The sequence below is a fragment of the Tasmannia lanceolata genome, unplaced genomic scaffold (genome assembly GCF_043159265.1).
Source record: "Tasmannia lanceolata isolate RefF3 unplaced genomic scaffold, GAP_Taslan_0.1 ptg000008l, whole genome shotgun sequence".
NCBI lineage: Eukaryota > Viridiplantae > Streptophyta > Magnoliopsida > Canellales > Winteraceae > Tasmannia > Tasmannia lanceolata.
Window position 1 is genome coordinate 38,272,784 of NW_027518685.1, and position 26,580 is coordinate 38,299,363.

General features: G+C 40.7%; 1 protein-coding gene across 2 annotated transcripts in view; it reads left to right on the top strand.

Annotated features, from left to right (window-relative positions):
* Positions 1-474: 474 nt before the first annotated feature.
* INDH (INDH1(iron-sulfur protein required for NADH dehydrogenase)) overlaps positions 475-26,580 on the top strand; it is a 63,393-nt gene continuing 37,287 nt past the window's right edge. For both annotated transcript variants that reach the window (XR_013253197.1, XM_077389419.1), the window contains exons 1-6: positions 475-640; positions 1,284-1,531; positions 1,668-1,809; positions 2,764-2,886; positions 15,450-15,550; positions 21,432-21,558. Coding sequence is in view for 1 of the 2 variants with exons in the window: in XM_077389419.1 (XP_077245534.1) it covers positions 1,469-1,531; positions 1,668-1,809; positions 2,764-2,886; positions 15,450-15,550; positions 21,432-21,558 (556 nt within the window). In the remaining variant the exon portion in view is untranslated. The remainder of the gene's footprint in view (positions 641-1,283; positions 1,532-1,667; positions 1,810-2,763; positions 2,887-15,449; positions 15,551-21,431; positions 21,559-26,580) is intronic.

The window sequence follows — 26,580 nt, forward strand, 5'->3', positions numbered from 1 at the left end:
TAGGAACTTTGGAATCAAGCCTTTAAAACTTCCTAAAATATTTAGAGACAAAAGGGTTTGTAAACTATTTTAACACCTACCAATCATTTTCTACAATATTCCCACAACACGACATTAAAAGACAAAAATCTTCCAAACCTGAAACGCTTGGAGAAGACGAATGTTTTAGAAACCCTCGAATCGATGGTTCCAAGGTTAAAGATGACCGGAAATCGATGTTCGTCTTCCACACAGTGAAAACCCTAGTTCCATCGAGTAAAAACCCAAAAATAAAAAACCAAACTGTTGTTTTCTTCATTTTCAGTCGACTTAAAACATAGGGCAAATGGGTCATTTGATGCGCGCCGTTTGCACCGTCCAGTTAAAAAAACCCAACGAAACTAGAGGGGATGTCTTTGTCAATTTTTAAACTATAGGGGTTGAAGTGGATGTGTCATAAACTAGAGGGGAGGTAAATGTATTTATCCCCAAAAAAAGAAAAAAAGAGAGGGTTTCACTTCTTCGAGAATTTCAAACAGTAGAGTTTCCGAGCGATTGAAGAGCTTGCGAGCAACATTTGTCCGCCATCATCCATTTTCCGAGGAAGATTTCTAGGGTTTCGACGAACTTCAAGGGAAGATTTCTCCGCCATCAACGAAAGGTTCGATCCTCTTTTTTTTGGATACGATTAGTCGATTTCTTCCGCTCGAGGATCTCTTCTTTTCCACGTTTTTCTTCAAGAACCCAAAATACAGAAACCCTAACAAAAAAACAGGGTTTTTCTTCGAAAGGGGTTTCTCTTCTCGTTGTTAGGGCTTCTGTATTTCTTCGTTTCTCTTTTTTGTTTTGGTTTTCCGATTTCGAGTACATATATATATTTTTTTGCTCCATTTTTTCTTTGAAATGATCCCATTATCATCGGTTGCTAGTTTTCTATATTTCTTTGCATGTTTGTTTTCTTTAGTTTCTGTTCATTTGTTTTTCATTTTCATCCTTCTTGAGGAATGCATCAGTAGAAGGGTTTGTATCAATCTGTAAACGAGCTGAACCCGAACCCAACCTAGCTCGAGCCTGGCTCGGCTTGGCTCATTAAAAGCTCGGCTCGGGCTCGTTAGTTTACTTAACGAGCCGAGCTCGAGCTTTGTTGAATTTTGGCGAGCCGAACACGAGCCCATAGTATAAAGTTCTTCACGAACACGAGTCGACCCTCAAACTAAGCTAGCCGAGCACAAACACCCCAATGTTCGTGCTCGCCTCGGCTCAGCTAATTTGCAGCCCTACTTCTGATCCCTTCAATTTTGCAGGCTGACTACTGGCTGAGGGCGAGGCACTTAGCATGGTGGCGACCTATGCTTGATACCCACTGTTGATTTTGCTATGAGTTGGTACCAGTAAACTTAAACCCTGGGTGGGGGATTATATCCATTTTTTGGGTTCATTTCTTAGTGATAGATCGAAAGCCAACAAGGGTTTTGCTTTTTCTCCATCAATGGGTTTCATGAGCTTGATTCCCATAAAGCAGTTATTGAGATCATCGTCTGCTTACTGTCAGGTAAAGCAAGCTACCCTTTTCTTCTCTACTGAAATTTCAAAATTCAATATTCTCTTTTGAGCTCTGTTTGGAGTGGACATGGCTATGTAGAAACAACCATTAAATACTTTGTCTTTTTTGGTGGGTTTTGATATAGAGGTGGGGTGTTGTGAGAGCGTATGTTTCTGTTGCTTCCAATGAGAAGAGAGTTATGGGTAAAAGGCCTTCTATTGAAGGGGTTAAGGATATTATAGCTGTTGCTTCTGGAAAAGGTGGTGTTGGCAAGTCTACTACTGCAGGTAACCAGGTTTTTTTTATTTTTTATTTTGTGGGGGGGAGGGTGACTTGAGCACATGAAGCAAATTTTATGATTATTGAGCACATGAAGCAAATTTTATTTATTCATTTATTATTATTATTTTGAGATTATCCTTTTTGGCCTAATGGGTTCGGAAAAGATTATGGAATTTTATATGGGAGAAACATTCACATATTCTAATTATTCACATGAAGCAAATTTTATAATTTTATTTATTCATTTATTATTATTTCGAGATTTTTCTTTTTGGCCTCATGGGTTTGGAAAAGATCGTGACATTGTAATGGGCTGTTGTTCTTATATGGTAGAAACATTCACATATTTTAACTATTCACATGAAGCAAATTTTATGATTTTATTTAGTCATTTATTAGTATTTTGTGCTTTTTATTTTTGGCTTAATGGGTTTGGAAAAGATCATGGAATTGGGATGGGTTGTTGTCATTATATGGAAGGAACATTGGGATATTTTAATTAAGTTTATTTCTAACCTGCAGTGGTGAATTTCATCACCATTTTCTTTTTTTCCCTTTATTGTTATTTGCTATCCTCTATTTTTTTTCTTTTAGTTATTTAAATGGTTTGTTTTAGGTACTAGAAGATGCAAACTTGACAGTTTCCATTTTTCTTAATTGGTCTGTAAAAGTAAAGCCACAAAATGAAATTATAGTATTTTGAGTTTTTTTTTTCTTAATTTTCTTTAAGACCACTTTCTAAGGTTGATGCTTTTGATACAGCCCAAGCGAATATAACTAATTCATCACATGGAAATGTGGCACACACACATTCATGTGGTAGTTTGTGCAAACAAGCACACATTCATACATGATTGATGTGTAGATGTATTTTTGTATGTCAGCTTTTTTATGATACCATCATCGCTCTATGTTTGTGCTTTTATGCGGCATTCAGATGATACTTATGCGATTTGTAGTTAATTTGGCTGTTGCGCTTGCTAAGACATGTCAACTCAAGGTGGGGTTGCTTGACGCTGATGTGTATGGGCCATCTATCCCTACAATGATGAAGCTCAATGGAAAGCCAGAAGTGAGTAAAGGTACTTATCTCTTTTCCTATATGATGATATTATATATTCCTGAATCTCGGTTCATTGTTATATTCAAAATCATTCTCTGTTGAAGTGTTGTTTATCTTTAACTCATGAATTACTGCCTTCTATTTCATATCTATGTCTAAAATTTTTAACTGGTTGAAGATGAATTTAGTTTGTTAGTGTGGGTAAAAAATTTAGTCCACTATCTGATTGTTAGATAAGTTATTCATCGAGTTAACATTTGAGTTGAAATGAATTGTGCTGTTGCAGTGCTTTCTTCTGTGTTGAAAAGTGAAGATCATTCCTCTTTTTTGTGTGTCAAGGGAAATTGTAGGACTCACTTTGCATAGCGAAATCGTTTGATGGCCTTCAAGCATAAAACTTGTGTGTAGATTATCGAGAAATGGTCCAAATTCCCATTAAAAAAAAATTTGAAGATCTTACTCTATTGTATTATTTCTATTTGTGAGAGTAGAAAAAATGGGATAGATTCAGAGGGTAGTTTGGCTACGAATTAAAGAATTCCTATTGTATTATTAAAGAGAATTTTCGTAATAAAAGGAACGAGATATGCAGGAAGAGTGGAGAGGGTTGGGGTGGATGCGCATGTAAAGATTTAGATAGGGGTAAAAGTTCGGGCACATGGCAGTCAGTCTGTCAAGTTAAGAATTTTCTTTATAAATTGAGGTTTTGGGTAAGGAAGGGGAATGGAATATGATTTTGGTTTAGATATTTGGTTAGGAGGTTGTCCTTGAAGCCATGCCTTCTTGGATCATTTTATGTTAGTGTCGGTGATAAGAGGCAAAATTTTTCGATTATTATGGCCGGGTGGGCGTGGGTTTCTGAAACGAATTTAGAAGTATCCAAGTTTAACAATTTTCTCGGGTTTGTTTGTTTTCTCAAGGAGGTTTTCCCTTCTTTGTGGGGGAGGATAGGTGTGTTTGGGCAGTGGTCTCATCGGACTTTTCTTTCGGTGCATTCCTTCCTCACTTCTCTTGTGAGGGTAGGAGAGAGAGATATTTTCTAGGGAGGAATTAGAATTCAGCGATTCCTTTGTGGTTCCAAAGTTTTTGTTTTTGTTTACAAGGCTAACACCATTGGCATGCTGCAAAGGGAGCGCTTTCATATGGAGGATAAGTGCGTATTATGCAAATGCGAGGAGTTTGTCGTCCTTATCTTTATTCATTGTTCACAGGTTAGAGGGAAATGATATTATTATTGTTAACTTTGATAGATAATATCATAAATTGAAGGTCCCTTTGAGTAAAAATTGAATAGAATTAGTTCAAATTATCCTTTTCGTGTGAAAAAAGTAGGGAATTCGTAAAAATATTTTTCATTTCCAAACTTTTACGTAAAATTCTTGGAATCCGAACAGAACCTTAGTGGAAGGCGGTAATTGAATGTGGATTGGCTAGGAGATGTAAGAATGCTAGCTGCATCCCTCCCAAGATACCATTAAACCAACTTTGATGGTTCTTTGGGAAATCTTTTTTTTTTTTTTGTAAAGGTGTTTTTTGGGAAATCTTGGGGCAACAATGAAAATGTCATGTGTGTTTATTTGGCCCCCATTGGAGTTGTGAATTCCAATGAGGGTAAGATGAGGCGGTTCTCACTAGGCTTCATATCTTGTATGAAAAGTTTAGGGCGGTCATAGTGGGAGGGGATTTGAAAAATGTAGTTAGATGGGCTTCTCGCATTTAGATGGGCTTCTCGCAAATGCATAGGCCCATGGCAGTTGGGCCACTTTATTGTCATCTTTAGCAGCGGGAGGGATGTTTCTTCATGTCTTTAGAGGGAGGGATGTTTCTTAGCGGGAGGGATGTTTCTTCATGTCTTTAGAGGGAGGGATGTTTCTTTGGGTGAAACCTGCAGCTATTCCTATGGATCCAAATGTTAAACTTCTTCCTGATCAGGGTGAGCTGTTGGATGTTCCTGGTCGATACAGAAGACTGGTTGGTAAGTTGATCTATCTGACTATCACCAGGCCAGACATATCATTTGCAGTGAGTATTGTTAGTCGCTTTATGAGTTCTCCACGTACTTCCCACTGGGCGACCGTCATTCAGATTATCAAATATTTAAAGGGTACTCCAGGTAAGGGCTTGTGTTTTAGAAAATATGGACATGAAAAGATAGAAGGATTTAGTGATGCATACTGGGCGGGATCTCCTATGGACAGAAGATCAACGACTGGATATTGTACATTTGTAGGAGGTAATTTGGTGTCATGGAGAAGTAAAAAACAAGATGTTGTTTCCAAGTCGAGTGCAAAGACTGAGTATAGGGCTATGTCCTATATGAGTGGGGAGCTAATTTGGCTCCGCTCCTTCTTGTCAGAGATTAGGTTCTCATCAACATCTCCAGCACAGTTGTATTGTGATAATAGGGCTGCAATTCATATTGCAACGAATCCGTTATTTCATGAACGAACCAAGCACATTGAGGTAGATTGTCACTTCATTTGTCATCTGATTCAGAGTGGTGAAATTTCCACAGTGTTCACTCTATCTGCAGATCAACTTGCAGACATGTTTACCAAACCATTAGGATGTGCGAAATTGAAGGATTCTTGTAACAAGCTTGGAATGTACGATATATACATTCCAGCTTGAGGGGGAGTGTTAGAAGTAATAAGGGTATTTTCGTCATTGTATATGTTACATATAACTAATACAATCATGTGGGCGAGAGAATTAATTTTGGTTCTCTCCCTTCACGCATCTTATTCTCCATCTCTCTACCCCTCTCTCTTTCTCTCTCTCTCTATATATATATATCATGTAGATGACAGATATGATACTGACTCAACGGAAAATTCATTGATACTTGTATTGGCCAAAATAGCTATCATGCTTCAAACATATGTGACTCTCTTCGAATTAATATCACGCTTTTATGTGTTCACAGATTTGCAATTATAAGTTGGGAAATAATACGAGGATAGGCTTGTGTCAAGGTTGTCTCGGGCAGTCCTCATAATGTTGCCAAGTATACCAAAGTATGGATACATTTGTTACTTCATTAAAAGACAAGACTCTTGTGGAATAAAAATTCATCCTTGAAAATATAACAAAATAGATAGGATGTGAGGGACAGGGTCATCCCTGACACGAACGTGCCTTCCTAGCAGCTCTCGTATAAGTCTGAGTATGAGAATTTTATAGAGTTTGTTTTAAATTTATTATTCATTTCATCTTCTAAGATAAATATAGTTGAATTTTATTGTATTTTATTTATACACGTCCTTAGAAGCACGAAGCGGGTGCGGGGGCGGAGGCGGGAGCGGGGGCGAGGAAGCGTGAGGGTTTAGAAGAATCTAAGTTTGGGAGTGCCATGGGATCGTGTATATAATATTTTCTTTATATATCTTTCAAAATAGAAGTCCATCAAAAAATAATAGTTTCTAACCATTTTCATACGTATCTTTCAAATTTTAAGTACATTTAAAAGCAGTAATTTCTAACCATCTTCATTTTCGTTCACTCGTTCCTCGTGCCTTTCGAAGATCCACAAGCTTTTATGCTTGCTCCAATGAAGTACTTTGAAGAGTTGGAGGAGTTTGATGCAAGAAAGTTGATGATGGTAGGACTTATGGAGTAATAGAGGCAGGCTGGGAGCGAAAGCAGGCTTGGAGCATCATGGGAGAGGTTCCTGTCTCTTTGGGGTCACGCTCCCTAGAAGCTCCTTCCTAAGGAGCACCGAATCGGGGTTCCGAGGTGGGAGCGGCACCCTGAGGGAAGATTCCTGCTTCTAAGTACACGTCGTGCATCTATCTCATGGTATGAGACACTTATCGATATCCGTTGCTAACAATTTGGTAAATGTCGATTTATATCCCTGTTCCTGTGTTTGCATCGGTATATTAATCTGTATCTGGGTATCATAGGCCCACACCTTCTTAATATTTAATATTTTTTTGTTTTATGCATGGTATCAGAGTTCTCTCCTTAGAACTTTGTTAGACGACAATAGAAAAACTACATAAGAGGATTACAAGAGGGGCTGAGACTGCCCATGGCGTGAGCGTGCTACCTCAATACCAAGGAAATATCTGAGTTGTCCCAAATCTTTCGTGTAAAATTCCCCTTGAAGAAAACATTTCAACTTTTATATTCCAGATCTGTCATCTCCTATAATTACAATATCATCGACATACACTATAAGAAGGATATATCCGGTTGCGGACTTGAGACTGAACAGGGAATGATTTACAGTACACTGCTTCAACCCAAAACGCAAAACTGCAGTACTGTACCTTCCAAACCAAGCCCTCGGTGATTGCTTCAGACCATAAATCGCCTTCTGAAGGCGGCATACTGAGGTGCACATCTTCCCCTGAGCAACATTCCCAGGAGGTTGTTCCATATAAACTTCCTCAGAAAGATCACCGTAGAGGAAGGCATTCTTTACATCAAGTTGATACATAGGCCAGCCATGATTAACTGCTAAAGAGATTAGTACCTTCACCGAAGTATTTTGGCAACTAGAGAAAAGGTCTTCTGATAGTCTACACCAAGTGTTTGAGTATACCCTTTTGCAACAAGGCGAGCTTTGAGATGCTCCACAGACCCATCTAGAAAATACTTAATGGCAAAGACCCAACGACATCCAACAGGTCGTGCTCCAGAAGGGAGAGGAACCAACTGCCACGTTTTATTTGAGTGAAGTGCAGCCATCTCTTCGTCCATGGCAACCTGCCAGCCAGGATGATGTAGAGCATCTGTAACTGACTTGGGCAAAGTAACCAAAGACATGCTTGAAACAAATGAATGAAAAGATGGTAAAAGATGCTCATAAGAAACAAATTTTGAAATGGGATGAACAACAATACGAGATCGAGTATGGGTAGCAATGGGTGAATCTGTAGTGGGAGAACAAATACTTGTAAGAGGACAATCTGACCGTGGAAGAGGATCAACTGGCTGAGATGGTTCCTAATTCGTGGCAGTGGGCGAAGATGGTGTTTCATTCGTAGAAAGAACAACCTGTCGAGGTCCCCGAGTATAAGTCTGTACGACAAATTCAGTAGATTTCCCTGTAGGACCAAGTGTAGAGTCAGGAACAACTGTAGAGATTGATGGAGAAGGCAGAGAACGTAGAAAAGAACCCACATGATAGGACATGGCATACTGGGCAAGTCAACGAAAGAGGGAGGAGAGGAATCAGCCGAATACGGCTGGTCCTCAAAAAACATGACATATGCAGAAACAAACGTCTTCCACAGGTGTGAACTATAACACTTATAACCTTTCGGGGTACGAGAGTAACCCAAAAAGATATATTTCTCTGCCTGAGGCTCCAATTTGTCAAGAACAGGAGTCAAATTTTGAACAAAGCACGTACAACCACGGACATGCGGCACTAAGGGAAATGGATCTCCAAAAGGATATAGGATTCCCAGGCAAAATAGAGGGAGGAAGACGATTCCCGAGGTAGCATGCTGTAAGAGCTGCATCTCCCCAATGACTCTTAAGAACTTTCATCTGAAACATAATGATGCGAGTCATATCAATTATGTAGTGAATTTTCCTTTCAGCAACACCATTCTGTTGTGATGTATATTTCACATGACGACTGATGAATGATACCACGAGATGCAAGAAAATCATGAAATTCATTATCCACAGAGAAATATTCGTTAGCATTATTAGTGCGTAAACAATTAATGGAACATTTAAATTGGTTAACCACTTCAAAATAAAAATTACGAAGGCATTAAAGACTTGAGATAGATCTTTAAGTAAAAACCACCAAGTTGCACGAGAATAATCATCAACAAATATGATAAATTTTTAAATCCATTTAAAGAAGTAGTTCTAGAAGGACCCCAAACATTAGAATGGATCAGTTCAAAAGGATTGAACACTCTACTACTAACTTGTGAAGCGAAGGACACACGATGGTGTTTTCCCAACTCACAAGACTCGTAATGAAAAGACAGAATAGAATCTGAAACAAATGAAGTTTTCCTAAGCATATCATCAGGTGGGTGTTCCAAACGGCAATGCCACTGATAGGCATCAAGTGAAGTACGAAGTGCGACACTAGCTTCGGCCTGATCAAGATAATAGAGGCCACCAATCTCACGGCCCAAGCCAATCATCGTCCCAGTCTTCATTTCCTGGAGGACACAATACGAAGAAAAAAAGAAAATAGAACAATTGAGAGATTTTGTTAGTTGGCTAACAGATAACAAGTTAACAGGAAAAGATGGAACATAAAGAACATAAGACAACTAAAGACCTATTGAGGTTGACACTACACCCATTCCAGATACAGGGGATGTAGTCCCATCAGCTAAAGTAACAGTACGAGGGCCCATAGTAGGAAATGATTGGAAGGAAGAGAGAATGTTAGGATTACCGGTCATATGGTGAGATGCTCTTGAATCAATGAGCCATGATCCTGAAGAAGAACTAGAGAGGGAACATGAGGGGCTACCTTTATGTGCAAGCGTGGTAGCCGGCTGATTCCCTTTGTCCCTGAGACGCACAAGTTCATCGTATTCGGCACGAGGGACTACCTTAGTGTCAGGAGTTACAGAAGGAGAAGCAGATGAAGAGAGACTATCAGAAGCAGCAGCAGAGGCACTCGCAGGTCTGTAGGGACAGAGTTCAGGATGTAGATCGTAGCAATACTCAACACTATGTCCATCCATATGATAGTGAGTGCAATAACGGGATCAACGTCCACGACCACCACCATCTCGGCCTCCCCCTGACTCACGGCCACCGCTGGGACCACGACCGCGTCCAAAGTGACCACCACCACGGCCACTATCAGGTCCAACATATGTCACATGCACAGTTCCATCCACCATATGGTCATTAGGCTGAACTACTCTCATATGTTGGACCCGAGAGTAGACATCTGCAAGGGTAGGGATCGAACATGAACTGACAATCTGCTGTCGTAGCTGGAGATAGTCAGGCCTCAATGAATCCAAAAAACGAGCAACTTGTAACTCCTTCTGACGCCTTTTAAGGACATCAGGATCAACGGTGAAGGGCGACAGTAAATCAAGCTCCTGACATAGTGCAAGGTAATCACTGTAATGGGTTCCCACTGGTTTGTCCCCTCGCTGAAGATTAAACCGTTCTGAAAAACGATCACAGATACGTGTTAGATTATCCACCCCAGAATACATCGTACTCGTTCACTCCCAAATTTCTTTGGAGGACTGAAGGTACATCAACGAAGTAGCAATATTGGATTCCATACAGCTCCAAAGAAAAGAGCGGACCACAACATCGTCTTCACGCCACTCATCATATGTCAAATCAATGGTAGCTGTAGGTGCGCGCTCTAGAAAACTGCTTTTTCGACGTCCAAGTAAAATAAGTGTAGACAACCATTTTCCACGGGGGATAATTTGTCCCATCCAGCTTTATGGAATTCATCTGTAGTGGAGGTTCGACATGCGGGGTGAGGGTGCCGTGCTTGCTGCGGACGACGCTGATATTGAACCTTGATCGGTGGAGGATCTACCTTGTGAACACAAGAGTCGACCGGACGAGGAAGGCAGTCAGAACTGGATGGTAAAGATGAAAGAGCACTGTCTGGAATGACAGGAAGTGAAATGGAAACCTCAAGCGTCGAAGTGGTCGAGGTAGGGACAGAAGTAGACCCGAAGAAGGGTTCAGACTCGAAGAATGTAACATCAGCCGAGACAAACCACCTACGCAGATGTGGACTGTAGCATCGATATCCTTTCTGGGTACGAGAGTCGCCCAGAAAAACACACCGTTCGGAACGAGGATCAAGTTTATCGCGGCCAGCACCTAAATGATGCACAAAGCAGATGCAGCCAAAGACACGGGGCGTAAGGGGGAAAGGCTCCTGCTGGGGGTATAATGTGCAAAATGGAGAAGCACCATTCAGTACAGAAGACGGAAGGCGATTGGCCAGAAAATAGGCAGTAAGAACAGCTTTTCCCCAAAAAGATTTAGGGACCTGCATTTGAAATAGTACAAACCGTGCCACCTTAAGGAGATAACACAATTTCCTTTCGGCAACACCATTCTGTTGCGAGGTGTACGCACATGAAGATTGATGTATAATGCCGTGAGAGGAAAGGTAGTGCTGAGAACCATGAGTAGTAGATAAGAACTCACAGTTCTGTAGTTCTCATGGCATTAGTCGGCGGGTCGATTTGGTCGGGTCGCCTGGCATGGGATCTTTATCTGTATGGCCCGTACGACTCGGGCAATTGGAACTAGCCGGTTACGCGGGGGCGCCGTGCCCGCCTTCCCTATGGTAACCAACAATGAAAGAGCTATTCCTCATCTCTCCTTATGGGGTGTTCTCCAAATAAAGCTTCAATCAATCTTTGACTCGTCTTTCCCACCTCCCACTTTTGGCGCACTTGTTTGATGAGCTAAGCGCTTTAGTCAGATCAGCCTGACGACTACAAGGTCAAAATCCATCCCTCTTTTGAAAACTGACTCTTGAACGACCCCCCCAGAAAAACCATCGGGACCCAAGGCACCCCCTCCATCCATGGAGAAAACAACATCTTTCACTTCAAAGGCGATTGGGTTGCCGGAGAGGATTCGTTTTGGATGGGTGCTCCAGATGGCGAAATGCAGCAGGGAAGGATACGTAGGTAAATCATTCGTGCCTACTACTCTATCCGAAGTGACTTCTCCCCCGTCGGCTCGCGATGAGGCACATCTTTTTATGATGAACGACTGACAAATAAGATAAAAAATAAAACAGGAACAAGCACATACGCAAAGGAGATCCCTGAAGCACCACCACGAACGCTACTGCGCGTCCGCCTGCGGTGCGGTAAGCTAGCCTTCTTTAGCATAATAACACGCTGGCGAGAGGTCATATTCTGACTAGAAAAACACGCATATGTACGAAGATATTTGAGATTGCAACCAAATTGATTCTTTATTTCAGCATGAAAGGTTTGAAATGCAGAGAAGACCTGAGAGCGGTCTCTCAAAAAATACACCCATGTCATACGTGAGTAGTCATCAATATAGACAATAAAATACTTGAATCCATTATTAGACGCGACCCTAGAAGGTCCCTATACATCATAATGTACCAACTCAAACATACTATTGACTCGACTAATAACCCGGGAAGGGAAAGACACTCTATGATGCTTCCCGAGCTCACACGATGAACACTGAAAAGGGGAAACAGAAGCAGGAACTAAAGATGTCTGCCGGAGGCACTGAAGGGATGGGTGACCAAGGCGACAGTGCCACTGAAAGGCATCCACGGAACTCTGTAAAGCAGTAGATGGCGGACTGCAGTCAAGGCGATAAAAGCCATCAACCTCACGACCCGATCTAATCGTCCTCTCAGTCGAAAGTTCCTGAAATACACAATAAGAAGGGAAAAATGAGATAGAGCAAGCAAGATGCTTTGTAAGTTGACTTACAGAAAATAAACTGAAAGGTGACTTTGGGACACACAAGACAGATGATAGGCGTAGATGAGGTGAAGGGCAGGTGGTGCCAATTCCAGTAATGGGAATAGTGGAACCATCGGCTAGAGTAATAGACTAAAAATTAGATGGAAATGATCGAAAAGAAGAAAGCTGAGACGAGTTACCAGTCATATGATTTGAGGCTCCTGAGTCAATGATCCAGGACCCTGAGCTAGAGAGTAAAGTCGTGGGTGAACTACCTGGCTGAGCAAAGCCTACAGTGGGACGAGAGGAATTCTGTCGCAGCCGCTGTAACTCCTCATGATCTGGCCTCGTAAAACTGAAGGACTCATTAGTAGGGGTAGAACCAGGTGCATAAGGCATTGCGTCAGAAGAAGCAGCTGTGGTGAGATGAGCACAACGAGGTGGGCGAAGCTCTGGATGAAGCGTATATTAAGTCTCAATCTGATGGCCATCACGTTGGCAGTGGGTACAGTAAGGGCGACCACGCCCACTACCAACACGCCCACCACCACAGCCACAGCCACGAGCTCTGGCGAAAGAACCTCCTCCTCTAGGTGGGCGAGAACCACCACCACTATCATATGCCGCGAGAGCCGAACTATCAGAGGAAAGCCGTGATGAGGGCTCATTAAGGCACTGTTGTGCATGAGAATGTCTCTCGTAGCGATGGAATGGTGCTAGACCCGAGAATCTGCTGACGTAGATGGGTAAACTCCGGGTCAAGATCAGGTAGTGCACGACTCAGATTTGTTCTCGCTGCCGTCGGAGAACATTGACATCAGACGTGAGTGGCATGCAGATGTCAAGCTGCTGACAGAGGGAAATGAACTGTCCATAGTGAGTCTCAAGAGACATGTCACCCTGACGCAGACGCATCCACTCCGAATAAGTGTTACAGATACGGGTGAGGTTCTCAACTCTAGAATAGGTCACAGCAGTGTGATCCCAGATCTCCTTGGCAGTCGGAAGGAGTATCATAGTGGAGGAAATGTCAGGTGTCATGCTCTGCCAGAGAAGGCTACGAATCAATGCATCTTCTTGTTCCCAGCGGGTCTACGAAGGGTCCTTTGGCGAAGGGGGATTCGGACGAAGAAAATTGACTTTACCTCGTCCAAGGAGGTATGTCTCAACTGCAACTTTCCAGGGTAAGTAGTTGGTGCCATCAAACTTGGCACTGTTCAACTGTGGGTAAGAACACTCCACAGGTGCCAATGGAGAATGAGAAGAGGAAGAGGTAGCCGAGGGTGGTGGTGTCGCACTGGCATCAGTGGTCATGCCAAGAGAAGGATCGACAATGACAGGGGGATCCATAAGGACAACAAGAGACGTGCGAAATAAAATACCAACAACCAACGGCTACAAAGAGAGAGAAGAGATGGATGGACCACTAACTAATCAAGGAGAGGGCTCATAATGCGGCCTCACGAGCCAAGGAGAAGGGCATAGATGGGCCATAGTGAAGACGGGAAGAGACCGCGAAGAGGAAAATGAAGAACAATGGAACGAATTTTGCACATGGAAGGCGAAAGGGTAAAGAAAGAAAAAAAAATGGGAAAATAGGGTTAGGGTTTCATAGATTTGTTATTTTTGAAGAAAAAAATATGAGAGGAAGGGACTGATGGAGGGTTTATCGAGCGGGGGTTGGAGGGGGGGGGGGCTGGAGGTGGGTTAGGGTTAGGGTGAGGAAGGGAGGGCTGAAGGGAGAGAGATGGAGGGGAGGGAGAGAGATGGAGGTGCGGGAGAAAGATGAGGGTTATGGTTGTGGGATGGAGAAGATGGAGGCTAAAGGTAATCCTTTGGGATCAGAAACCTTAGGGCTCTGATACCATGTTGAGAGAAAGATTTAGAGAAGAGAAAAGTGAGTTAGGGCTGTCTCCCCCTCACTAATTTATTTATATACTGAAAGAACGGTACAATTACTAGAATGCCCATAGGCTTATTCTAACAATACTTAACTCCCCTTCATGTGTGGCCCCTCTTTCTAGGGTTGGCCTACACGTGGCACATGTGGCCCCTCTTTTTTTGGGTTTGGCCATTGCATGTGGATTTTTGCTATCAAGGAGGTTTGAACCCAGACATTTGCTCTGATACCATGTCATCTACATGATATATAGAGAGAGAGAGTCGAAGTGTGAGAGAGAGAGGCAGAGAGATGGAGAATAAGATGCGTGAAGGGAGAGAACCAAAATTAATTCTCTCCCCCACACGATTGTATTAGTTATATGTGACCTATACAATGACGAAAATACCTTATTACTTCTACGTTGGGCCTCCACTAGTATTTGGGTATCATAGTTGCCGGCCACTCTACGTGAACAAAGTCCCCAAATGCAAAAGAGGCTACTCTTGATTAAGTTGATTGATTGGGTCTAAACTAAAAGATCCAAGGCCTATGTATACACCATTTCTCTAAAATAAGCGAACTTTGTAATCTTAGTATTGACTGCATTTCCTATTCCGACTAAACTACCCGCACTACTTTGACACAAACTACTCTCAACAGCCCCCTTTCGAACTTATGTAGCAGATACGTGATCATTAAATATACGAATAGAGACATTTTTTGGTGCATGAGTTCTGAAGTGGTAATTCCTTGCTGTTTTATATTCTGAAGAAAATTTGGTTTTCATCAATTAAACCTGTCCACAATTACCCCCAAATTGATCTACTAGGGATAGCAGTCAATTTCTTAGTAGTGACTGAAAGTATGTAAATGTTGACTAAGCCTTTTTTTTTTTTTTCTCTTTGGCTTTTGTTTTGCTTCTTGATTGGTGCATAACAAAGACAAACGCATGCAGCCAAAAGACTATCAGTTGCCCTTCTAAACATCTGCCTTTTTCCATTGTGGCACGAGAGCACATTGACTTTGATATACTGAATTTAAGTCATAGTTTACCGTATATTGAATTTCTTGTCCTCATTATACAATCCAAGTGCCGAGGACATTTGTGATGATTAATTTTGCTTAGTTTGAAACTTTGAATTAAATTGGCCATTTTCTACTGGTTTTGTCCCTTATTTTTGTATATATTTTTTTGAATGGCTCCCTTATTTTTGTATATAAGCCACTTCTTATGTATATATGAATTATTCTAATTGCCATCTCAAAAAAAAAAATGAATTATTCTAATTGCCTCTTATCTTATCTTAGATGATTTGAAGATGATTCCAATTGAAAACCACGGAGTGCGGTGTATGTCAATGGGATTTCTTGTAGGCAAGGATTCCCCAATCGTATGGAGAGGTCCTATGGTTTGTGTTTGGCATGTTCTCCTTTTCTCATTCTCCTATTTATTCATAGAGGCACATTTTCAGAGAGGAACGTTTCTTGGCTTTGAGTATCATATCTGTTCTATACTTCTATTTATTTCATAAAAATAATTTGATTGGATTTATTATCTTGGTAAGGCTGCGTACATCTACCCCTCCCCAGACCCCGCAATGGTGGGAGCCTCATGCACTGGGCCGCCCTTTCTTTATTTATTATCTTGGTATCGATGAAAAACAAAAAAAATTTATTAATATTTGGAATCACTTCAATTGAAAATTAGGGCTGAAAATGCTCTTCAAAGCATGAAACTCAGGTAATTGTTTATAGTTTCAGAAAAAAGTATGATTAAAGATCCTATAAAATCCTATGGGAATTCCAATTTAATGCCAACATCTACTCTCAGTATTAAGAGTGCAATGCCAACACAAAAGAGAAGTTATAGAATCCGTTACTCAGTTTGCTTGACCTGTTTCGGTCATATGAAATGGTAAAATAAGGCCTACTAAGGCCTCTACTAATGAACCTCATAGAAATCCAAAAAAAAAAAAGTACTCTCAAATCAGCTCAACTAAGCCTGTCCCAAACTAGTTGGGCTCGGCTAATGAATCCTTTAGAAAATTTTCATGAAGAAGGTGAAAGGATCTACCTGGCTCAAATTGACTAAGTCTAATCCTGACACTAGTTGGGTTTGTCTACAAGGATCATTTTCTTCCATTCTCTCCTATCCAAGGTCATTTTCTCTGTTATGTTCCTAGCCCTCAAGTCTTTCCTCACTCTTTCTACCCAAGTTGTTTTCGGTCTGCCCCTACCTCTTTTTACTCCATCAACTTGGCACGAGTAACTTCTTCTCACTAGAGCATCCAACGGCCTACATTGGATATGCCCAAACCATCTTAAGTAGTGCCCTCTCATCTTCTTCTCAATTGGTGTCACCCCCACCTTTTTACGGATGTCTTAATTTTTAATTCGATCTAACCTTGTGTAGCCTGATATCCATCTAAGCATTTGCATATTCGGTACACTCATCTTATGCACATGCTGCTTCTTGTTGGCCCAACATTCTGAGCCGTATAGCATGGCTGGCCTCACAACTGTCTTCTAAAACAGTGGGAATCCCAAAGTTCCAACTTGAATAAACGTGTTGGGTTCCTTAGATGCCATCAGGCAGTGCCTAGGATCACATCACTTCTTCGGTTATTACTGTATCCTTTTCCTGCTAGAATAGTTAGCTTTTCCCTTCTTTTGATTTTGATTTTTTTGGAGCATCCTGTGCTTCAATTCCCTCCAATGGGGAAGAACTCTAATAGGGGCCATCTTTTACAGGAACGAAGGATTTAAAGAATGTTACAAATGGAGTTAGAGTTAGAGAGAGTAAGAAGAGGAGTAGAGATATGGAGAGTCTCCAATAGCGAGCTCCTCATGTATACGATGTATATATAGGCCTCAAATAGGGCGACAATGTACAAAGACTACAATACCCCTAATACTACAAGTAATGACTAAACTACCGTACAACATTATTCAACACTCCCCCTCAAGCTGGAGTTTATATACTATAGAACTCCATCTTACTACAAAAGAAACTATAACTACAACCAACAACTAAAATAACAAAAAAGTACAATAATCTCATACACACTTTCAGCTTGGCATAACTCTCCTCAAGCTTTTGTGGTGAATACATAATGAAAGTGTAATAAAAAATAACGGCGACCACATGAGTACAGCAGCGAGATCAACGGCCATAAAAAAGAGTAGCTCCCATTGAAGCAGCACTACGACGAGAGCGATCAAACAGGGCCTCCCCCATGAATGAGAGCACGATGAACAAATCTGTATATCAACGAGCAATGGAGGCGCCATGGCAGGAACCAACAGTGGTCCAACGAGCAAAATAGGCACACAAAGAGCGCGCACATGAGAAACGACGAAGCACCGCGAGCAGGAACACCAGCTGAGCAGCACCATGCCAATAGAAGATATCCAGCGATAGGGAAACTATCGGAGACAAGTTCGACGGGGAAACCGTCGCCTGGAGATAAGAAGAAAAGGGGAAAAGATAACCAACCAACGATGGGGAAACCATCGTCTGGAGACATGGTCTATGGCATGAACATCATCGCCTGAAGAGAGCCGACCAACGATGGTGATACCATAGCCCGGAAAGAGAGGTTAGCAGGGAAACCATCGCCTGAAGAGAGCCGACCAACGATGGGGAAAACCATTGCCCGGAAAGAAGGTCGACGTCCAAACTGTCGCCTAAAAAAGAGCCCACCAATGATGGGGAAACTATTACCCAGAAAGAAGGTCGAGAGCTGGGGAAACCATCGCCCGGACAGAAGGTCGACGAGGAAACCGTCGCCAGAAAAGAGCCGACCAACGATGGGGAAACCATCGCCCGGAAAGAAGGTCGATGGGGAAACCGTCATTTGAAAAAGTGACAATGAGAGATGTGTGGATAAGGTGGCTCCCAGCTAGGATGCCAAAAAAATGGAGGAAAAAAACTTGTGGGATAGAGAGAGATGGTGGCGAGGGATGAGAACTCTTTTGCTTTCCTTCTTCCCTTAGGATCTTTAGCTCTGATACCATGTTAGAAGTGGAGTTAGGGTTAGAGAGAGGAAGAAGATGAGGGGTAGAGATATGGAGAGTCTCCACTAGGGAGCTCCTCATGAATACGATGTATATATAGGCCTCAAATAGGGCAACAATGTACAAAGACTACAATAACCCTAATGCTACAAGTAATGACTAAACTACCGTACAACATTATTCAACAAAGAGGATTTGAGGGCCTGACTTTAGTGTTAAAGTCTCTTTTTTTATTTTAGTCATAGTCACTTTGAGTCCATATGGGTATTTCAGTCTTTTCCTTATGAAGTAAAGATTGGGCCCCTCTATTTCCCACGACACATGTCTCATACCACTATGCTCACTCCTTCATCTTAAGTGATATTATCTTTTGACACTTTAGGTTTTTCATAGTCATATGTTATTCCATCATTTTCTTCTTCATCTTCCTAATATTAATCTTCAGCTAAGTTGACAATTTTTTGTTGAGGACAATTTATGACTCGTGTCCCAATTTGTTGCACTTGTAGCATATGCGTTTGGGCTGATTCAATCTAATGGATTATTGTGGGTCTAGGATGTGTAAATAGCGCTGTTTGCCCCAACCATCAAACCTTGTCTAATGGTTTAATTGGTCACAAGCTCACTTGTAGAAGTCGACAACCTATACATGCTATCCAAATAACCAACTTTTCAAGTTTCAGTTTCAGTATGCGCTTCAGTCGTGATGGAAATGGAAACATGTCGGTTTCAGATAAATTTTTTGCTGGAAACCTTGTAAAATTACATATACGTATGGAAACATATGCAAATGATGGACATTTAAGATGAAACTTTATGAAGTGCTAGAATGAGCACAGATACACACCAAAAAAATCACCACACAAAAAATCACCCATTTTGGTTTAACAACATTCAACACTTAGTGACATGTGTTGTCCTGCATGTCTGATAATTCAATAAATACCACATTTCAAATGTAATTTATATAAATAATTATAAATAATATATATGCCACATTTCACATGCAATTCATATAAATATAATTATGTAACACTGCCGGTATAGTATAAGGAAAATACACTTACAATTTTGGTTTTAGTATGCATTTCGGTGGGAATGGAAATGGAAACGTTTTGGTCATTTTGTGTCGGTTTCGGTCGAAATGTAAAACCATGTTAACAACCCAGTTGATGTTTACTCATTCACCTGAAGCATTGTCAGTCCCCATTGTTGTCCAGCGCCATAAAATTCCTCAAGCTGTCTTTTCATTGCCAACTGGACTGCATTTTACACAATCCAAATCATTTGTAACTCAACTATATTCTTTATTTATGCCCACAGCCTCAAAATGTAGTGGCGTATGAGTTCTTGTGTCTCAATGTTCTTGTGTTTAATTAGGTGGCTTTGTGGATTGGTAGTCCCTCCGTGGAGATTTGCCCGCTTCTTTGATGAGGTCCTCGACCAAGTGCATGGGTCGTCTATTATTTCAATCATGTCCGAAGGTCCGCTAACAGTGTGGCTGACAGGCTGCTAGCGAGGGCAAAATTGGGTTTGGAGATGTTTGATTTTCTCCCCCCTAGATTTTGTCCACTTCTCTTTTCTGCATCTTCTTTTCATTGTTGATTCTTGTTGTACTCTCCAGTGGACCATCTCAGTCTTCCTTTTCTCATCTAATGAATTTGCAACCATTAAAAAAAAAAAAAAAGTTTTAACCTGTGTTTCGGTCTGATAAAAATCATTCGTGTATTTCTTTAGCGATTTGTTTCCTTGTCTCAACGTGTGTAATTGTTAACACTGGATCTGCTCATATTTCATGGGCATAAATCTACTTTTAAGCGCTTTTTTCATCTTCACCCACGACCTAATCTTTGGTTCCTCTATTTTCCTCATTGTTGATTGGAGTTCCCGCATTATGCTGATGCATATCCATGCAACTTCAAGACCACTACATTTGATCTTCCTTTGCTTTGGAAGCTCTATGTACTCAAAGGCCCTTTCTGCTTCACTCAACCAATCTAGTACTTCAACATGAATCTCACTGTGAATTCTGAGTTGTTCACCTATTTTGAGGCTCATTGTTGGGTTGGTCTATGTCGACTGCATGTGTCCGCCCCCATTTATTCTGTCGTATCCGTTAAAGCATAAAAGATTAAATAATTCCATCTCAACGGCTTAAGTTTTTGGAGTAATTGGCTGTTTAACATGGTGCCAGAGCAAAGGTCCTGAGTTCAAAACTCCTTGATATTAAAAATCCACATGCAATTGCCAACCCAAAAAAGGGGCCACATGTGCCACGTGTAGGCCCACCCTAAAAAAGAGTGGCCACACGTGAGGGGGAGTGTTAAAGTATAAAAGATTAAATAAACACCATCTCCAACAGCTTAAGCTTTTGGAGTAATTGGTTGTTTCACACAACCAAACATCACTATTATATCCTCAAAGAAATCACGGATTTCAGAGGCTCTATATGATTTTGATGCAGCAAAAATGAAGGAAAACAGATTCCAGCAAAGAAACTTTGAAGACGTTGATGAATGAGAGCACAACTGGTTGTGCAGTTTGTTTTGCATAGTTATGGTGATTACGGATTACAACCGTAATCACTCACTTATATAATGACAGAAAGTAAACTAAGAAACTTCCATTAATGGTGTATGCACAACAATAGCAACAATACATATGACTTACACGTTATTTCCAACAAAAAAGTCAGCATGATGTCACAATGGTATATGGTGACATCAGCAGTGCAATTCCCTATTTAGCCGTTTTTTACTTCCTTGTAGTCTGTCTAAATAGAAATATGGAAGGCATTCTGTGGGCTGTTGGCTCACATTAAATGCATCAATTACTGTAGCCTACAGATACCAGATTGGAGCTATAAATTTCATAGTTTTAAAACTCCACGTTGTCATCGCGGACTCCCCCCAAGTCGACTCCCTTTTCCCTTGGCCGTGCTCCGCATTTTGCTCTACAGTTTCAATAAATACTCCTTTGACTCTCCTGAGTTATGACCGCGTCATCCGAGTACTCAACCGCGTTAACTGCGTTCTTGGCCTCGTCTGCACCAAGTCGACCTAGGATTTTTCTTGGCCGCATTTTGACCTGCATCTGGGTTTTTAAACACTAAGTCAAATCCACTTCTTTAGTCTCTATGTCTAATTTTCGGCAAAATGTTGTAAAAATGTAGTTTCTGGGTTCTGCATGTAAGTTTTCGAAGCTATGCATTTTGTTTCGCACATAACTATATCACTTCTTTTATGAAACTTGAATTGATTTGTATCCTTGTAGGTAATGAGTGCTCTTGAAAAGTTGACCAGGGGTGTTGCTTGGGGACAGCTTGATATTCTTGTTGTGGATATGCCCCCTGGCACAGGTGATGCCCAGTTGTCTATTTCACAGCGCCTGCAGTTATCAGGTATTAAAGGAACGTATGATGCACCGTATCAAATTAATGCTTCAACTTTTTTCTTTGATTTGGTATCTGAAATTTGAGAATATTCCTAGTTTCAAATATAGATTTTATATTGTAAATTCTTAAATGTTGGCACTCATAGCCATTTTTTTAATTTCAGCCGAAATCTGAAATTTTGGTCCGAAATTTAGGATTTCGGACTTCGGTTGGGTCTGAAATCTGAAAATTTCAGAATTCGGTTTGATTTCGGCCAAAATTTGGTCATTTTGACCGAAATTGTAAAATTTTTGACTGAAATGACCGAAATTTGAAAAAAGAAGAAGATCAGTTTGGTAGGGCCCAAAACCAAAAGAGCGTCCCAGTGCACGAGGCTCCCTGCTTTGCAGAGAGGCTGTTTCCGTGACTCGAACCTGTGACTGAAACCGAAACTGAAATTTAAATCCATGCTCATAGCTAGTATCTGTTTGCATTGTATATATAGGTTCAGCAATATTATAAAGTGTTCAGATATCATTGGCAGTGTAGTAATACTCTCTGATTGGTTCATATATCATTATTGGCCATGTAGCAATACTCTGATTGTACACACACACACACACACACACACACACACACACACACAATTTCGGCAAGGCAACAAATCTGTGATTTGAGGATTGCATAAAATATGATGCTTCTTGTGGGATCCTTTCTTGAATTTTTTAAGAAACCTTTCTAGATTTGTTAGAAATAAGCCTATCTTGAGTACAAAGTAAATTCTGAATGTGGAGTGCAACAAATTAAAAAAATAATTCGACCCTGAAAATTACACAAATTTCTCCTTTAAGGGGGTTTCCATTTCATTAAATATAGTGGAGTGCACATCTCTGGCACCAGGCTATTAATTATATCTCTGATCTACAGATAATAGATCTGATTATCAATCATGAGGCCTCTGTAAAAATTCTTGAAGGGATTTGGAGTTTGATGGAGTTTGCATTAGGGCAGAATTTCGACCCTTGTTGCAGGAAGCTTTGGGTAACATAAAGCCGTTCAAGACTAGACTTTAATCTCGCAACAAGTAACTGCAATTTCAAGGGAAGTTTACAGGCCCAACTGCCCAAGTTATCCTTTAGGCCGACGGACTCTGTTAAAGAGAACATTGAAGGTTGGATCAAGATTCTATGAAATTGGTACTCTATGTTTGCCCTAAGGGGTTTCCAGTTCATTAAATATAGTGGAGTGCATATCTCTGGCACTAGGCTATTAATTAGAGTCGACGAATGAAGCAGGTTCATTAACAATTCACAGAACAGATTCATTATCTCTGATCTACAGATAATAGATCTGATTATCAATCATGAGGCCTCTGTAAAAATTCTTGAAGGGATTTGGAGTTTGATGGAGTTTGCATTGGGGCAGAATTTCGACCCTTGTTGCAGGAAGCTTTGGGTAACATCAAGCTGTTCAAGACTAGACTTTAATCTCGCAGCAAGTAACTGCAATTTCATGGGAAGTTTACAGGCCCAAGGTTATGCTTTAGGCCGACGGAGTCTGTTAAAGAGAACATTGAGGGTTGGATCAAGATTCTATGAAATAGGTACTCTATGTTTGCCCTTTGATTCTGCCTTGTTTTCTTCCAGGTTTGTTGGGATATTGTGAAAGATGAGCTGGTGGCTCTTTTTAAATATTTTCATGAGGGTTTGGTGTTGGACAAAGGTATGGGGGGCCACGTTTATCGAGCTCATTCCTAAAGTTGAGGGAGCAAATAAAATCTGACTTTAAAGCTATCAATCTCGTGGGCTGTGTTTATAAAGTTTTGGCAAAGGTTCTTGCTGACATGATATAAAAAAGTGATGCACAAGATCATTTCCCCTATTCATTCAGCCTTCATTAAAGTGTGGCAAATCATGGATGGAGCCTTAATTGTGAATGCGGTGGTGGAATATTACCACAAAAGCTTGAGAAAGGGCATCATGTGCAATGTGGATATGGAGAAAGCCCATGACAGAATGGATTGGAATTGTCTTGATTATGTGATAGATCAGATGAGCTTTGGTCTCAGATGGAGAGTGTGGATTAAATGATGTCTCTCTTCTGCTTGGTTTTCAGTTTTGGTAAATGGATCCCCCAAAGGCTTTTTCAAATCTTCTAGAGAATTGAGGCAAGGTGATCCTCTTTCACTGTTTCTATTCACAATGATGGCTGAAATCCTCTGAAGAATGCTTGATAAAGGGAGGCAGTGCGGGCTAATTGACAGCTTTACTGTGGGTAACTTGGGTATGGAGATAACTCACCTTCAGTATGCTGACGACACCCTTGTATTCAGTAAGGCAGATAACAAGGTGCAAAAACTGAAAGCAGTTCTTCCATTAAAAAAAATGAAAGCAATTCTCCATTGTTATGAGGTTGTAACTGGGCAGAGGACTAACTTTGGCAAAACCAAGTGGATGGGCATTCATCTGACCAACAAGGAAGACGTCAGGCTTGCCGTTTTGCTTGGATGCTCAGTTGATGTGTTCCCTTCTATGTATTTAGGCCTTCCTCTATACGAAGGGAAACCTAGGAAGAAAGTATGAAATCTGATTATTGAGAAAGTTGAGAAATGTTTGTCTACTTGGAAGCATGGTTATAAATTTCCACCGAAACCAACACGTAACGACTGAAATGTTTCCGTTTCCATGACCACCGAAATCGAAACCGATACATAAACGACCGAAATGCATAAACCAAAACCGTAAATGTAATATTGGTATATTCTATCATTATATATTATATAATCATATGAATTGCATGTGAAATGTGGTGCATGTATTGTGCATAAATATTTATATGAATTACTAGTGAAATTTGGTATGTACTAAATTACCAGACATATGCGGGACAACACATGTCACAGGGTGTTCAACGTTTTAAAACCATTCTGGATGGTTGTCTTGCTTATGTGATGGCTTCTAAGTGTGTATTTGTGTTTATTCTAGCATGTCGTGAAGTTTCATCTTAAAATTCCATCATTTGCTTACGTTTTCATACGTTTCAATAATTTTATATGATTTCCACTGAGATTTCCAACTGAAACCGAAACCGAAACGTTTCCATTTCTGTGGCGACCGAAACTGGAACCTTGCGAGTGGTCGGCTGATGGGTTGCCTATGTGGAAAGCTTGGACTCCGTAACTTCAATCCTTTTCCTCTCATTTTTCATTTTGTGTTGGCAATGGTGCTCGCATATATAGCTGGTTGGACAACTGATGCGGCAAAATTTTTGCCATGCCTTTTCCTAACCTTTTTGTTAGTGCAGTCAATTCTAGAGTTAAATTGCTGGTTATTTTGGTGGGGAGGGTCCAAGTCGGGTTATTACTCTGCTTCTTTAGGCCCTTGTGGTGATGTGGTGTTAGATTGATCTCTAAGATTGGCGTAGAGAAGTTATGGGCTGAGACTCCCTCAATACGATTCGATGTCTTCAGAAGGAATCCCCCCTCCTTTGGATATTTAAATGCTTCTTTAGAGAGATAATTGGTATATTGAGGAGTATTGATTGTTGTCTTCTCCCATATTCATAGAGAAGGCACGAGATTTGTTGGCAGATTTTGGGGTTTCCTACTTAGTATTGATGTTATGGCTTGAGATGCCAAGATTGTAGTTTTGTTTTTATTTGTTTGTCTTTTTGTTTTGGTTGTATCTTTCCTAGCTTCGGCTAGTGTGGCGTTCTTATTAAATAGGGGTTCAGCTTTTATTTTCCCTCAAGGATGTGTTTTGCCGTTTAAACTAGGTCTTAATTTTTTTTACTTAGGCTCACCATTATTTAGTCATATCATCTACATTAACATATTGGAGCTCTTTTCTAATGCGCACCCAATAATTACAAGGTTTTTTTCATTCTCTATTGCCGCCTCAACCGGTGCCTCCTTTCCTTTGAATTTTGTTTCTTTCATTCCAAATGCTGAACAAATTGCTAGGTGCTAAACCCTTCATGTAGTTCAACCCCTAATTGGAAAAGGGCCAAAAGCCACACATCTTAGAGATCTACGATTATTTTTCAGCATAATTTAGTTCACAGATGCAAGAAGAAAATCCTGCGAAGAAACCCATAACGATAAAGAAACTGATCTAATCTGCTGTCACATGAAATGCATTTTGGGAATCAGAACGCCCAACACTTTATTACCCGCTGGGATCTTGCCCATCGATAGCAATCACAAATCTCGTCTTGTTTTCGCCTTTCTTGTACCCTTTTGAAATACAGCTGTGACAATCTAAGAGAGAGGGGGGGGGGGTGAATTGGTCAATTAGAAATTTTAGGCTTAATTAAGGGAGATTAAAAATTAATCTTCTACTTAAGCACTAATTAGTCCAACCCTTGTTCAAATATGTATATCAATAAAAGCTAGGATTTAGACTTTCTAATCATGCACATTTACTAACCCTTGTTCAAATGGATATCATAATGCAATTAGGGTTTATAACATTTAACATAAGTGCATTTACTAACCCTTGTTCAACTAAGGCATAAACTTAAGTAAGGTTAGAGATTCCCAATCACCACACGTGCAAGATAAGGAAAGAAAGAGAGAGAGAGAGAGACAATGCACACCACAATGAGGACACCAAGATTTTATAGTGGTTCGGTCACAACTTGACCTACTCCACTCTTCCAAGTTTGGCTCCTTGAGTACTCCACTATGGTGAGATTTCAAGCCTAATCTCGAAGCTCTTACAATAAGCTTTTCCATTCTCAAGGGCCAAAGCGAAGCCCGTCGCACGAAGCCTTGGCAAGGGAATCAAACCCTTGCAGATGATTCACCTTTCTTCACGGGCCGAATCAGAGATCCTTTTCTTCACCTTTCTTTACGGGCTGAAGATGAGACCCTCACATGAAGAACAAATAAAAATAAAACTCTCAGTGCCTCTTAATAGGCTGATTACAACATTGTAAGCTCACATTCACTCCAAGAAATAAACAAATAAAAGCCCTATGGAGTGTCTCTTGATAACATGTAGAAATGGAAGATCAAAGAGGTTTTTAGCTTTTGAAATAAAAAGTTGA